Here is a 15497-nt window from a genome sequence, read left to right on the forward strand (position 1 = left end):
TGTGTGAAAAAAATTAATTAGGTGCAATTAATGTGTTTTGTGTGGTAGTAAATAATCTTAGTTTAATTAAGTAGCTTTCATTTGGTTTGCTATAAATACCCAAGTCCCCAAGTCTTGTATATCATCAAAAGGAAAAACAAAGCTAAGTGCTAAATAAGAAAAGCTTTGCTAATTAGTGTTTTTGTGAGCTTTCTTTAGAGTGAGCTTTCTTGGGATAATTAGAGTTATCTTGTATACTCCTTTTGTTCAACATGCTAGAGTATCCGGTTCGAAATCTTCAAAAGTGTTCATTAGGATCCCTTTGGATTTGGAAAAAGCTCGAGAATTTGTGATGAGTAGTGATGTGAAAAGATGATTAGGGTTTTTATACGAAGGAGGAATGCTTCCTATAGGCAATGGAGCGATTCCGGGGACGTTGACTTCTTTCAGATTGGTTGCAAAACAGGAAGGGTTCGATAGAAGGGTTGGGAGGTAGGCCATGAGGCAGGAAAATCTACATGAGCCGGTAAAGATGATGTAGTTGGGGACGCCGAGGTCGGCGGCGACTGGGGTAATAGTAGAAGCCACTACAAAGTCGGAAAATATAGCTGAGACGGGCGGGGATGAGGCGGCAAGCAAAGGGTAGAGAAGGTGGACGGAGCGGGTGGTGGCTTCGAATTGGAGGAAGAAAGGATCGTCGGTGGTGGGATTGGGGGAGGAAATGGCTTGGAACTCAACGTGGTTGACTTTTGGATGTTGGGATAGGAAGAAGGAAATGTGGGCGGACTCAGCGGCCGAGACAGAAGGACGGGCGGTGATTAAGCTGACGATGCAGTTTCGAGAGGAGAGCATGGCGGCGATACGGAGGAAGGGGGTCAAATGCCCCATTCCAGCACTAGGCAATAGGGCTATGTGAAGAGGAGGAGGAGGAGGAGGAACTGTGGGGTTTGACATGGTTGTGCAAAAGCAAGGATGCCAGAAAAGTAGCGATTAACAAGGAATCCTTAAATCTATCAGAAAAAAGAAACACGTCACATCTGATCACTAGATAGCGTTGTTATTATTTTAGGACAGAGATCCCAGCCGGATCTCCTCCATCAAGTCCTAAGGATCCGGAGATCCGGACTCTTGAAATTTGAACCAACGGCTACAATTATTATCACTTTTAGAATGGTTCTTCTGTTTGTAACCGTTTGATCAAATTTTAATGGTCCGAATATCCGAATCCATAGGATTTGATAGGGTGAGATCCGGTTGGGATCTTTGTCCATTATTTTATAGCCATCATTTGGAAAATGAATAGGTTGTCAGTCATGATTCACCAAACCTTGAAACTATAAAGACTTTAGATGATGGAATGCTTCAATATTTTCAACAATGCTTTATTTTAAACTAGTATAATATAAAAAGAAAGATTAAACTTGGGTATAAACGCGTGCTTATTGATCTAACTGGCTTAATGTACATTTGCAATCTATAGCTCTTCATTTGATACTATATAAACTTATAACGCACATCTACTAGCTCATACGAAGTCAATATATAAAAAATTATCTCAAAAGAAATTTTTACATGGAATGAGGTGCCGTTTTAGTAAGGTCGTTACGAAAAGACATATAAATTAATTTTATTGACTCTTAGTGTACTTTACTCGGAGTTGTTTGTCAATCTATGATTAGTCAATGTTAAGTGGTATCTATATTAGGGAATAGGTTATATTAGAGTAGTGTACATTATTGACTAAAGAGTAATGTTATTCATACCATGTTTTTGTATCATATTTTCATACCATCTTAGGTGGCATTTGATGTGGAGCCATATCATTTGAAAAATTTGTAAAACCCAAGAAAAGGAAGGAGAAAAACTCCTCGTATACCACAATCATCATTTAATTAACTAGTTTTTCTTAATTATTAGTTTATTAAATAATGAACTAAATTTAAAAATCTGATTAATTTAAATGATGTGGTTATTCACATCAAATGTCACCTAAGATGATATGAAAATGTGGTACAAAAATATAGTATCAATAGCATTACTCTTGACTAAATCAATCACTTGACCCTATCAAATGAAAAATAAAACCACATGGACCCGACCCAGGTGAATGTAATTTGGTTCTACAAATAAGCCCAGTGGGCCTTGGAGGTGGCTGAAACCAAGGCCCAAATCGTCGGTAGCTCTGGTACATGGTGGAGAAAACGACGTCGTATCAATGATCTATCATCGAAACGCCACCCGAAACAAGAAAACAAAGCCCCTTCAGCTCCTCCGGTCTCTGTCCTCCACTCCCCCTCCCTCCGTTTCTCTCTGCTTCCTCCCAACCAAGGTACTCTCTCTCACACGCTCTCCTATGTTTCTCTCTCTCCAAAAGTTTGTGTGCTTTTCGACATTGACAAACATAGGATTTTCAGTTGGAGTTGTTTATGTCCTTGTCTTTTGGGTTGATCTTAATTTACTTTGATGGTTGCAGATTCCTGGTCCTCCTCCTCCTCCTAAAGGATCAACCGTAGAACAACAGAAAGATATTGGCCTTCGTGCTGTGAAGCTACCTCCTTCAGCAGATGCTATCGTTGTACGTACAACACTTGGGTTTCTGGCTGAAATCCGCCGCGGGCTTCCGGGGAGGAATGAAGCCGGCTCATTTTGGGGTGAGATAGGAACCAAGTCTCTGTTGGGGAATTTTGCGTATCATGACAGTCAGAGTGTTTATTGGGTAGATTCTCCTTTGGGACGTGGCTTCTTTTGAAGTTTCCCTCATTTTTCAGCGTGGGATGGTTCAGGAAGAAGGGTCCGTCTGAGGATGAGAAAGCGCTTCGTTTTAAGATGTGGTTTGTCGGACGTGGTTACAGCGACAGCAGTCTTGTTTCACTGGGAAACAGAAAACCCGACATGGAAATAATAACCAGAAAATATAAATCTCTAGTTGGAAGTACCCTTCAAGGAATAAGACAAAATAAATCAGAAGCTGTTTTTGCTTTCTCATTATGTTTTGACGTACCTTGCAACAGCAGTTACAATGCTGTGAGATTATGGCTCAATCTGCATCTGATTTGTCTCAACTGAATGCATCTTTGCTTCTAATTTGATCTCGGAAATGAAGGTCTAACTATGGTGGTACCTGAAACTTCATCCATGTGTCGATGAGAGCAGCGAGACTCTTTGTAGAACTACCGCTATCTACAACCGCCCTTCTAGCCTTGTCTGTTGTGCAATGCTTGCAACTTCAACAAAATGTTTCCCATTGTCTCACTAACCCTCTGTGCAATGTCCTCTGCTTTCACCACCATCCCTCCTCACCCCAACCCCAAGTTTTATCCCACGTTTCAAGTCCAATTGTCTCCACCAAATCTGCATTGGTTTTCTGATCCACATGTTGCGGCCATGCTAATACATGCACACCGTTCCAGAGAGCCTCAGACAAAGAGCTTCAGCCACATTGACTTAAAAACCCACCAATGGCCGGATGGCTCAATATTTCCTCCTGGTTCAGCAAGTTCTTCACTGCTAATCCATTTTTCTTCACCCTCTCCAGTAATCCCTCTCCAAGCACCTCAGTCAGTTTCTCCTCGTCCTCCACGTCAACTTTTTTATCCTTCACAGCCCGAAGTAACTTGAAAATTAAAAAAGAAATTTGTCATAATTTTCTTTTTTCTGACCATTAAACATTGTCATATTTGACAACGATGAGGTTTTTCTTAGTAGCCATGCGCCTGGACATCAAACATTAATTTATAACCGCAATTAAAATTTGAAAATTTATTAGCAACACCATCCATACACATGATCATGGAACATTGATTTATAACCGCAATTAGCAAGACGAAGAAAACACTAATCAAACATCACTAAACTTGAGATCGTCACTCTGAAATTAATAGAACAAGAGGCCCTGCATCCCTTCCAAGTTCCAACCAACATATGTTCATCATGCAATGCATGATAAATAAACTTGAACTCAAAATTAGTAAGATCTTTCCGACCTAAATATTTATTAATTTAGGGTTTTAGTGTTTTTTTTTCTTTCTAATTTTACATATATTAAAATAAACAATTAAATGGATACCTATTTATAATCGCGGTAATACCTATAACCATCCATTTTAATTTTACGGGTAAACGATTATACCCATGACCGTTTATTTATCTAAACAATTACTCATAACCGTAATCGTGAATTTTAAATAAACAGATAACTACGGTTACCCAAACCCTTGGGTATTATGCTCATCTATACTTGCAGGCTCAGATTTTACTTGAAGACGTGATGACTTTTTAATAGATAATGTACCCGTAGAAGGTCTCCGCACAAAATGTCTAGTGTCAAAAAAGTGTTATAATTGTAGAAATAGATTTATAAACATCTACAAGCACAACACGATTTGGCGTTTGATGTCAAAAGATTGTACTTAATGTCAAAACAGAGAATATGTGCTTGGTACTCCTGCAAATCTTAAAGTAGTTCCTTGGGGTTGGTCGTGTTGAAGTTGAGAATCCAAGGAATATGACTGGTGAAATTGGTATACCGGATACACGGCCCCAGAGATTCAAGACCCTTATAATAAAATATGTGATGTCTATAGCTTTGGCATGTGCTTATGGGAAATTTATTGTTGCGACATGCCTTATTCAGACGTTAACTTTACTAATGTATTATGTGAAGTTGTTCGCCAAAATTTACGGGCATAAATCCACAGATGCTAGGTGGTGGGATGAAATGCATATAAATGTCATGAAATAAGCGATGTGTTCATCATACATCCAAGAATAAGGAGATCAAATTTAGGATCAAACGCTTAGTGTGCATGAAAGATTGAGCTGAAGCAATTGTTACTCAGTAACTAATTGGAGCTCCTCAGAAGAAAGTTGACAAACGCATCTACAATTGTTAGCCTTTTGACCTTCCCCCGCCATTGACATTGGTTACTCCCAACTGCCCCCCATCATCGACATCTGCAAAATTGCCATGTTTATGCAACTACTTCCGTAACTTCCCTAAAACCACCTAATGATCGAAATATTCCAGCTACCGTACCACAATCCCTACACCTTCGAACATTGGCATGAATTAGTGTAGTTATTGACCATATAAGGATGTGAACTTTAAGTTTGTATGGCATGGCAACCCTGAGATGATAACCGAGAAAAGATGAGAACTTTTCCTTTGCATGAAAGAAGAAATGGGGATGGTGAGTATTGAGATGCACTTTAAGTTTGTATGGGCATTCTTTCTGCTCTTATTACTCATTTTGGCTTCACAGTGTTTATGAACAAAATCATCACATCAACTATGTGACAAACTTATAAGTAATTTTCACACATTATTTAATGACACCATTTTACGACAAGAAACTATGATTTCCATTATTTGAAAGGATGATCACACATGATAGCCTGTTCCATAGCCGGACTACAACATATGTATATCCAATTTGAGATTGAAAAGTTACATGACACTTCAACTAAAGCACATAAATTTCAAGGATACATTAGTTCTTCTGCGTCAAATATTCCAAAACTTCATTGAACACCTTCTGAGATTTCCCACCAGTGGCAGTAGCCTTCTTAGTATCTTCCCCCACCTTCCTAGCCAAACCCCTAAGCTTCTTGTCCTCCATCAACTCCACAATCTTCCTTCCTATCTCTTCCCCACCCACCACCACCCCTCCAACCCCCCAACCCCAACTCCTCTCCCATATTCCCAACCTCGCCTTCTCCACCACCTCCGCATTCACGCACTGATCTCCATGCTGCCGGGCCAGCACGGGTACCCCTTTTCTCGCCGCCTCCATAACCGAATTCCACCCGCAGTGACTCACAAACCCGCCAACAGCCGCGTGCTCGAGAATGTCCTGCTGGCTCACCCACCCCTTCACTACTACTCCTCTGCTTTTTGTCCTGCCCAAAAAGGACTCCCCAAGCAGGTTTTTCAGATCTTCCTTGTCCTCCTTGTCGACCTTAATTACTTGTTTTGAGCATCCACAAAAACCTATATCCACTCCTCTCCAACCCATCTGAGAGCTCTTTAATCTGCTCGTTCGACATTGCTGTTCTGCTTCCGAAACTCACGTAAACTACTGTCTCTGCCGGCTGGCTGTCTAGCCATGACAGATAGTTTCCGTCTTCTTCCTGCTCCTTCTTGGCCTCGAAGGTATCTAACGGTCCGATCGGAAGAATCGGTGGGAGATTTTCTAAAACTCTCCCACTGTTTATAGCTGCTGAGTTTCCAGTTCGAAATATTCGAAAGTGTTCATTAGGATCCCTTTGGACTTGGACAAAGCTCGAGAATTTGTGGCGATTATTGATGTGAAAAGATGATTAGGGTTTTTTAATGGAGGAGGAATGCTTCCTATAGGCAATGAAGTGATTCCGGGGACGTTGACTTCTTTGAGATCGGTTGCAAAACAGGAAGGGTTTGATAGAAGGGTTGGGAGGTAGGCCATGAGGCAGGAAAATTTACATGAGGTGGTAAAGATGATGTAGTTGGGGACGCCGAGGTTGGCGGCGACTGGGGCAATACTAGAAGCCACTGTAAAGTCGGAAAATATAGCTGAGACGGGTGGGGATGAGGCGGCAAGCGAAGGGTAGAGAAGGTGGACGGAGCGGGTGGTGGCTTCGAATTGGAGGAAGAAAGGATCGTCGGTGGTGGGATTGGGGGAGGAAATGACTTGGAATTCAATGTGGTTGACTTTTGGATGTTGGGATAGAAAGAAGGAAATGTGGGCGGACTCGGCGGCGGAGACAGAAGGGCGGGCGGTGATCAAGCTGACGGTGCAGTTCCGAGAGGAGAGCATGGCGGCGACGCGGAGGAAGGGGGTCAAGTGCCCCATTACTGCACTAGGCAATAGGGCTATGTGAGGAGGAGGAGGAGGAGCTGCGGTGTTTGACAAGGTGGTGGGAAAGAGGTAAAGATGTCAGAATAGTAGATTAACAATGAATACTTACATGTATCAGTAGCGTTCTTATTTAATTATAGTCACCATTTGGAAAATGAGTAGATTGTTAATCACTTGTTTGACCAAACCTTCTCCACAAAATCCAAGGATTTGGTTTTGTCGGAGTAGGATTTTCTCTCCTTTTTTTTTTCCTTCTATTTGAACAGTTACGATTAAGCCACGTCAATATCTTGTGTTGACTTTTTTATAAAGAGAGAGATAGATAAAACAGAGAGTGTGAGAGGAGGAGAGAGAAGGAGATAAAAATAGAACGGGAGAAAATCCTAATCCGGTTTTGTCAATTGTAATGACTTTAGTTGATGGAATGCTTCAATTTCTTCACAATGCTTTATTTTAAACTAGTCTAATCTAATGTATAGAAAGAGAGATTGAACTCGAGTATAAGGAGGCGTATTTAGTGTCTTACTTAACCGATTTAATGTACATTTGCAACCTATAGCTCTTTCTTTGATACTATGTAAACTTATAACGCACATCTACTACCTCACCCAACATCAACATGTAGAAAATTATTCAAAAGAAATCTTTACATATAACAAGGTCTCTTTCATAACGTGACACATTTCATAAGCATATACTTACAAATTAATGACTATGTACAACAATGCTTTATTATATATTAGTTTAATGTTTGAAAGAAAGATCGAACTCGGATATAAAGAGGCGTATTTACTGTCTTACCAAACCGACTTAATAGACATTTGCAACCTATAGCTTTTTATTTGATACTATATGAACATCAACGCACATTTATTAACTCACATGGTGTCAATAGATAAAAAATTAACAAGGTGTCTCTTTCGTAACGTGACACATAAACTGACATAAATTAATTTTATCGACTCTTAGTGTACTGAGAGTTGTTTATTAGCCTATGATTAATTAATGTCAAGTGGTATTTATTATTACCACAGTATAAAATATCGATATTATCGATGATATTTCGCCGATAATATCGTTTTTGTGAGATGGCAATATTTTTACACTTATCCAATTAATTATCATTAATATCGCGATATTGAGTATGAAATTGAGTATGCATCCGACGACGAGAGTCGAGAAGATGAAGTCGAGCTCATTGAGGCTGAAATTGAGGCGGGAAACCATGTCACCGAGGACGCAGGAGCTGACTCCGACCACCTCCTCCATCAGAACCTTGAAGGGGAACTGCGGATCAGCGGCGACTTAGGATCTACACCCATTGAGAAACATACCCAGAACTCCGAATCCCGAAACCGACGACGACGACGAAGATGAGTCGTCGGAGTTCCCATCTCCGCCCCGGCTCCATCCCCCGCTGTTTCCTCCTGCTTCTGCGCCGCCACCGCCATTTCCACCAGAAAACGAAAGCTCTGGCTTTTGGACCCAGATGGGAAATAAGAGAGAGAGAGAGAGAGAGAGAGAGAGAGAGAGAGACTTATGGGATACGAAATAGAAAAAAATAAAGTAGAGGAAGAAAAAGTGAGAGAGGAGGAACAGGATACGAAAAAGAAAATGTCAAATATAGGATTGGGAGTCTCAATTTGGGACATTGGGTTATGTGAGGGAGGTGAGGTGGAGGGGTCACATGTGGTTTAAAGAAAATGTTAAACATTAATTTCATTCAAAATATCTTATATTTATTATTTTAGTTTTTTTAAATTAAATTGTTTTATTTGGGAAATCCATCTTTGAGACCTTGAAAGTCTCTTTGAATATCAGATCATGTTATATACTTGAAACTCTAACGTCACGTATACTATTTTTTTGTAAAAAAAAACATATTTTTCATGTCTTTCTTATATTGTACTAATTCATTATATATAAATGATTATGGTGTGTTTAAATTTATTTCATTAATTACTACATATTTTATACACTCACAATGTTTGTCAGCTCGCTATATAATCAACTTAAATCAGTTAAATCCATCATGCAATGCATTTCCTTCCAATTTTTTGTGATAAACTAATAAATAATTGACTAAATAAACATCCTACAAAGTTTCAATAAAAATTTCCAAGTTTTTCTTACAATTTTCGTGGTTTTTATTCAATTTTTATCGATATCGATAATATCTCGATATTTTCATGTTTTTAGACTACCGATATTTCCGATATCATCGATATTTTATACCTTGATTATTACTAAAAGGTTATACTAGGTTAGTGTACATCATTGACTAAATCAATCACTTGACCCCATCAAAAGAAAAAATAAAAAAACAAGGACCCGACCCAGGTTAACGTAATCGGGTTCTACAAATGTGCCCAGTGGTCCCTCGTGATGGCTGAAACCAGGGCCCAAACAATCTGTACTTCTGATGCTTGGTATAAACGAGGTCTGTCATCGAAACGCTATCCGAAACGAGAAAAAAGCGCCCACAGCTCCTCTGGTGCTGCTGAGCCTCTCACTCTCCGTCGTCCGCCGCCTTGGCGCCAAAATTAGTGCAAAATAAATAAATAATGAGCGCCTGCAAAACCCTAGTCCGTACATCTCTCTCCTCAATCACGTCCACCCTCCGAACCAATCGACACACCGTCTCTCTCCTCCACTCCCCCTCCCTCCGCTTCTCTCCGCTTCCTCCCAACCAACGTACTCTCTATCTCTCTCTCTTTCTCTCTCGCTCGACACTCAAACGCACATTTCTAACTCAATTTTGTGATTTGAATTTGAAATTAGCGCTCAGGCTTGCTCCGTACAAAGTTCCTTCGCGGCCGTACGCTTCAATTTCATCCGAAGCAGCCGCCGCAGATTTCACAGACGAAGCTCACTCCGCGGACTCAACCCTAGAACCGCCGGAGAACCCGACGCAGGACACCGTGGAGGAGCTTCTGAGGAAGAAAAACGACGTCGCGCGCCTGATGAAAATGGAACGCCGCTACGAGTCCGCGCACCAAACCGGCGGTCGGTGGTTCCCATATCTCGACAAGTTCAGCTGCGGTGAAGGTGCTTTTCTCAACAGCGGTGAGGTGCTTGAAGCGGTGGATCCGTACATAATGGATGTGAGGAAGGAGAAGTTTAGGAAAGTGGTGAAGAATCGGAGCTACGGGGTGTGTCTGGTGGTTGAAGGATTGGGAGATTTCGGCAATGTATCCGCGGCGTTTCGATCTGCGGATGCGCTCGGGTTTCAGTCGGTTCATGTGGTATCCTGCGACTCCAAAAGGTGCAACGGCATTTGAGGTGAAAGGGGTCTGGTTTTAGTTTAAAATTTTGAAAAAAAAAAAAACCAGAAAGAAGATTTCTTTTTTTCTAAATTGTTTGTTGGTATGTGGTTGTTTAGTGAATTGGTAATCAGGGTTGGCTATGTTTAATTTGTATTAGTAAGTTTAATTGAAGTTGTCCGGTTCTTAGTTGTCGAATTAACTTTGTTAACCTCAGCTTGATCTTGTTTCAGATATAGAGACAATCGCCATGTCAGTATGGGAGCGGAGAAATGGTTGGACATTGAAATTTGGAACTCTACTGCTGAGTGCTTTGAAGTTCTGACATCGCGAGGGTATCGAATTGCCACAACGCATTTGGGAACGGACTCGGTAATTATCCACTTTCTTCTGCTGTGTATTTTGTTTGTTTTGAAAAGATGTTCCACAGTTTTAATCTCAAGCATGTATCTGAGTTATTCTTCCCTTTTTGTATTTTAAGGTGTCTATTTACGACATGGATTGGTCTTGCCCAACTGCGATTGTAGTCGGAAATGAAAATAGGTATTACACGTTTTCCTATTTAGTGATCATTATATTTTTCGATATCATCCAAGCGGGTTCTTTGTTCAGTTTTAAGCTGATACACTTTTTGTGTCTCTGTGATCAATATCAAATTTTTGGATATACTTGTACATCTGATGAAGGATTTAGAAATTCAACCAAGAAAAAGTTAATAACATCAAGAAAATTACATCTTAGATATGTTCTTCCTCGATGTTAATTTGAGTGCAATGTCTAATTTAGGGGAATAAGTGATGAGGCCCTGGCTTTGTCAGATTTGCATTGCAGTATTCCGATGAAAGGCATGGTCGACTCTTTCAATGTTTCAGTTGCTGCAGGCCTTCTCATGCACCATGCAGTTTGTGATAGAACATCTCGCCTGGTAACGACTCTACTGTTATTCTTTCTGTACTGAATAATGCATCCACTCCTGTTATCGTTTTTCTTTTTATTTGGGAATTTGCATTCATGACTATTTTATTCATCTTCATTGCTTGGATTTTTACAATGGAAAGGGCATTGACAATAAATTACAAGAAAATCATAAAACCCTACATTTTATGCCGGCTATTGATGTCGTTTTGGAAATTCATTCTGAACTTTATATATGTGCAATTGAACTTCCATTTTGCATTGCATTATGTTAAGCCAGAATCAGTTTTCGACCCTCTTTTCTTCCCTCATTCTTCTACAATCATGTGTCTATGGGTCAAGACTACAGCAACATTCATGTCAAAGTTCGTATCAAGCACTAGATAATTTGCAACTCAATTTCACTATATCGTACAAAGCAGCTGCGTGCTTACTCAAGTTTCAAGCATTAGATGTTAATATTTGTTGCACACAAATATACAGGGTAGCCATGGGGATCTAACATTTGAAGAGAGCCAAATTCTACTCGCTGAATTCTCTCTGCGGCATAGCAAGAGTTCAATGAGCATTGCCCGCGAGTATGTAAAGCGGAAGGCATCTCTGCTCACGTCAAAGATTTGAGAGACCCTTTTCTGATTTTTGATTGCCCGGATGATGTTAAACAAACGTGATCTCCAAATTTCATATGAGAAAGCAATCACCAAAAGGAGCAGAAGATAACAAGAATTCTCTGAAGCCAACCAAGAGGACAAAGTGGCCATGTCCGATTGAAAGCAAGGCTTGGTGCGACATCACATGCAATGTAGAGAGGGCAGCATGAGAGCTTACCTCGGTAACCAAGCTTGTTCGGGCCAAGAATTGTCTTTTGGTTGTCTATTCTCTCGATGATTCTTTACTTTCTAGCGATAGGACAGCTTGAATCAATGAAATTAATTACCTAGTCGTTCTTCTCCCGTTTTTGCTTTATGGTCAAACAAGATTACTTTAATTAATAACTAGTACAAGGTCTAAAAGAGTTAGGTAAACAACACCAGATAAAGTAAAAGGCTCAAACAAAATGATAGCTGCATCACACAACAAGAGGCTCACATAAGTTGTAAAAATCAAACAATCAAAAACCCTAATCTCAATTAGCGTAAACTAGACCGTTGCAGCCGTCATGTCTTCGAAGGAAGTCAAACTCCGAACCAAGAGGGTAGACACTAGATCTAAGTCCCTTTAACGAATCCCTACAAATATATACAATGTATCTTGTGGGTAGAAAATGAGGCTAAGGGGTATGTAAACTGTGACGGAGGTCGCAAAACACTTGACCTTGATTGAGATCCGACATGTCGGTTGGGGGAGGGGAAGTGTATATGATATTCAATTTCTGAACAAAGTCAACCGATCTGGGCATGATGGGGCAGGGATGGAATATCACGTCTAAGGAGAAGGGAGGAAGGAAAAGTAAATGACATAAAGCAGTACAAGCGGGGGAGGGAAAGTGTATATGATATTCAATTTCTGAACAGAAATCCAAGCATGATGGGGCGGGGATGGAATATACGTCTAAGGAGGAGGGAGGAAGAAAAAGTAAATGACAGAAAGCGGTACAAATGGGCAAAAAACGTCAAATAAGGGGCATGAAGCCCAAATATATGGATCTCCGTATCTCAAATAAGGGGCATGAAGTGGGTCCTAGTTTGTAATAAAGTCTTCTGCCATTTGAGTTTTTCATGAAGAAATAGTATCCTTGTCGATTTTTTGTGAAAATTTTAGAAATCTATTAATTGAGTTTTTTATTTTATATTGTACAATTGTAAGTTATTTTTAAATTTTTTTATTTAAAATTATACATATGAAAAATCATCGCTCGATATACGATGAAACAAACACAATTAAAAAATTCTCGTATCCTCATAAACATGATCCGATTTTTATATTTTTAATGAATTGGTCCCAGCTTGTACTGAAGTCTGCCATTTGACTTTTTTTATTTGGTCAAACCTGCAATTTGAGTTTTTCATGGACATTTTTATTTTATTTTATTTTTCTACTTTTTAATGGAGTGGGTTCCGGCTTGTATTGAAGAAGGAATGATAATGGAACTTGTCTAGCGAGTTCGGCTAGTAATTTTCGAAGATTTTTTGTAAAGTGAAACTCTTGATGGATGAAAAATTAACGAGCATCGGTAGTTGCTTCCTTTATTTTCTAGTTGTATTCATAATTTTCTATATATATATATATGTATTGTCTTGGAAACAATGAAGGCAGCATCCCCAGGGACTTTTGCTTTGACGTAAATTTTGGATGAACAAGTGAATTAAATATGTTTAATCATGTGATTAGGCACGTAAATTTTGGATGAACCAATGAATTAAATATGTTTGATCATGTCATTACGCAATGTCAAACTTGATATATAGGGTTATCAAGTCCCCAATCTAACCATCATCACATAAACACTTCATTAATTAAAATCTTCTTCATTTCATTTCCAAACTCCGATCCAATAATCCAATAATCCAATGGCATTGAAATTCATTCAAGTTTGCGGGGTAGCTCCACAACCAGGCTCACCGGCCACCTCGGCCATCCCTGCTCAAGGAGAGAAACTTATGTACGATGGAGATGCCACTCGATCAGAAGCAATATCTCAAGTCAATCACATTATGCCGGAGGGCTCGTCTCTTCCTCTAACCTTCATTGACCTCGTATGGCTAAGGTATCCACCCTTCCATCGCCTTTTCTTCTATGACATATTGCCTTGCTCTTCCCCGGCAGATACCCTACTCTTCTTTCATTCAATAATTATTCCAAAACTCAAAACCTCTCTCTCTATCGCCCTCCAACATTTTCTACCTCTAGCCGGAAACATCACTTGGCCCGAAAGCTCCCCCAAACCCACCCTAAATTATGTCAAAGGCGACACCGTTTCCCTCACAGTAGCTGAATCTGAAGCCGATTTCCACCATCTCTCAAGCAATGACTTTAACATTGATGCCAAAGAATACCACCCTCTTGTACCCCAACTGGCGAAATCTGACGAAAAAGCCGCCGTGATGGCGTTTCAAATCACCGTCCTTCCCAACAGCGGCGGCTTTTCCATTGGAATATCCATGCACCATGCAGTTGTTGACGGCAAGACTCTCTTCATGTTTCTGAAATCATGGACCCACATATGCAAACATGTTCATAAATCTGATGACATTGTTTTGCCTGATCAGCTAAAACCATTTTACGACAGAAGGGTTCTGAAAGACCCCATCTGTCTCCAACTGGAAGAGATTTACTTGAACCAGTTACTGAACATGGACAGACGACAAAATAATCGAAGCTTGATGGTTGCAGCCCGCTATGAATCTCTAGTGATATCAAATTCAACTCGGGGCAACTTCGAATTCACGAGCGCAAAGATTCAAGCTTTACGGAAATGGGTCAGGACAAGGAAACAACAGGAAGGAGATGATGGATCCGTTCATTTGTCGACATTTTCTCTAACGTGTGCCTACACTTGGGTTTGCTTACTAAAAGCAGAGAAAGAAGAGCAAGAAGAAGTAAACGGGGACGAAATAATACCTATGGCATTTAGCGTGGACTGCCGGTCGCGCTTAACCCCTCCTTTGCCTGCAAACTATTTTGGAAACTGTGTAACGGGCTGTCGAGCACTTGCAGAAAGAAAAGGACTTCTAGGAGAAGACGGGTTGGTTGTAGCGGTAAATGCGATTAGTGAAGCCATTACGGGTTTGGATGGTGGGACTTTGACGAATGGCGCGGAGAATTTGGCTTCCAAATTTTACCCTTCTGATGAACAGACTGGTAGTGGTGCTGGTCATCGGAGAGTATTTACAACCGCTGGATCGCATCGGTTTGACATGTACGATACTGATTTTGGATGGGGAAGGCCAAGGAGCACTGAAGTAGTTCGGATACATACAATCGGAATAATCACTTTTGCAGATGGCAAGAATGGTGGCGGAGCTGTTGACATCGGGTTGGTTTTGAAAAAACATCATATGGAGGCTTTTGCTTCACTATTTGCTAAAGGTCTGGAAACCCTTTGAAGTTTGACGTCTCATTTTATATGTATTCTGGTCAGCTGAAAACTTCTATGCTTTATGATTAATCTTGTGATGTTTTCTGGAGCAGGAAGCTCTACGTTTCTCGGACAAATTGGTATAAATAATGTCGCATAAAAAAATTTCGGTAGACTTTGCACGAAACCAAGGGCAGTGGTCTTTACTTCCTTTAGTACTAGTACTGCGTTTAGTGAGGCGCGAGTGAAACTTAGTCCCCCTTGGTCTATTTATTCCTAGTCCAGACAGCACCAAACACTCTTGACGTGAAATCGTCTGAGGTTTGGAGGGCAGTTGCTTGTGATATGAGCTCCCTTCTATTAAGAAAAATAATCTTAGTGTCACCACCATGCATAGGGAGTTACATGACCTACGGGAAGGCCGTCTCTGCTATCCATTGGCGGCCTTCTCACTGGCAGCCGGCCCTAGCGCCAGTCAAAATTAAG

General features: G+C 40.4%; 3 protein-coding genes and 2 pseudogenes across 4 annotated transcripts in view; 2 read left to right on the forward strand and 3 right to left on the reverse strand.

Annotated features, from left to right (window-relative positions):
- LOC126610675 (UDP-glycosyltransferase 708C1-like) overlaps nt 1-933 on the reverse strand; it is a 7896-nt gene extending 6963 nt beyond the window's left edge. The window contains 1 exon segment of the mRNA XM_050278780.1: nt 252-933. Within this exon segment, the coding sequence (XP_050134737.1) occupies nt 252-933 (682 nt within the window).
- A 4394-nt stretch (nt 934-5327) lies between these two features.
- Nucleotides 5328-6893, reverse strand: LOC126610676 (UDP-glycosyltransferase 708C1-like; annotated as a pseudogene).
- Nucleotides 6894-7780: 887 nt separating this feature from the next.
- LOC126610677 (protein RETICULATA-RELATED 3, chloroplastic-like) lies at nt 7781-8467 on the reverse strand (annotated as a pseudogene).
- Nucleotides 8468-9265: 798 nt separating this feature from the next.
- Nucleotides 9266-11946, forward strand: LOC126612414 (uncharacterized). Of its 2 annotated transcripts, XM_050280814.1 has the most exons (6): nt 9267-9509; nt 9597-10080; nt 10312-10450; nt 10560-10621; nt 10865-11003; nt 11477-11946. In XM_050280814.1, exons 1-6 carry the CDS (start codon nt 9380-9382, stop codon nt 11612-11614), a joined length of 1092 nt encoding a protein of 363 aa, XP_050136771.1. In that variant the 5' UTR covers nt 9267-9379; the 3' UTR covers nt 11615-11946. The 2 variants fall into 2 exon arrangements, with proteins under 2 accessions (XP_050136772.1, XP_050136771.1); XM_050280815.1 differs by lacking the exon at nt 11477-11946 and having other exon boundaries at nt 9266-9509; nt 10897-11003.
- A 1414-nt stretch (nt 11947-13360) lies between these two features.
- Nucleotides 13361-15238, forward strand: LOC126612105 (phenolic glucoside malonyltransferase 1-like). Its single transcript, XM_050280411.1, has one exon. It carries the CDS (start codon nt 13504-13506, stop codon nt 15037-15039), a length of 1536 nt encoding a protein of 511 aa, XP_050136368.1. The 5' UTR covers nt 13361-13503; the 3' UTR covers nt 15040-15238.
- The last annotated feature ends 259 nt before the right edge of the window (nt 15239-15497 follow it).

The sequence above is a fragment of the Malus sylvestris genome, chromosome 17, assembly GCF_916048215.2.
Source record: "Malus sylvestris chromosome 17, drMalSylv7.2, whole genome shotgun sequence".
In the NCBI taxonomy this organism is placed as follows: Eukaryota; Viridiplantae; Streptophyta; class Magnoliopsida; order Rosales; family Rosaceae; genus Malus; species Malus sylvestris.

Coding starts and splice junctions, on each gene's coding strand:
- LOC126612105 (XM_050280411.1), top strand. CDS start 13,504: ATGGCATTGAAATTCATTCAAGTTTGCGGGGTAGCTCCACAACCAGGC.
- LOC126612414 (XM_050280814.1), top strand. CDS start 9,380: ATGAGCGCCTGCAAAACCCTAGTCCGTACATCTCTCTCCTCAATCACG. Junction 9,510..9,596: donor TCCGCTTCCTCCCAACCAAC/GTACTCTCTATC, acceptor ATTTGAAATTAG/CGCTCAGGCTTGCTCCGTAC. Junction 10,622..10,864: donor GTAGTCGGAAATGAAAATAG/GTATTACACGTT, acceptor TGTCTAATTTAG/GGGAATAAGTGATGAGGCCC.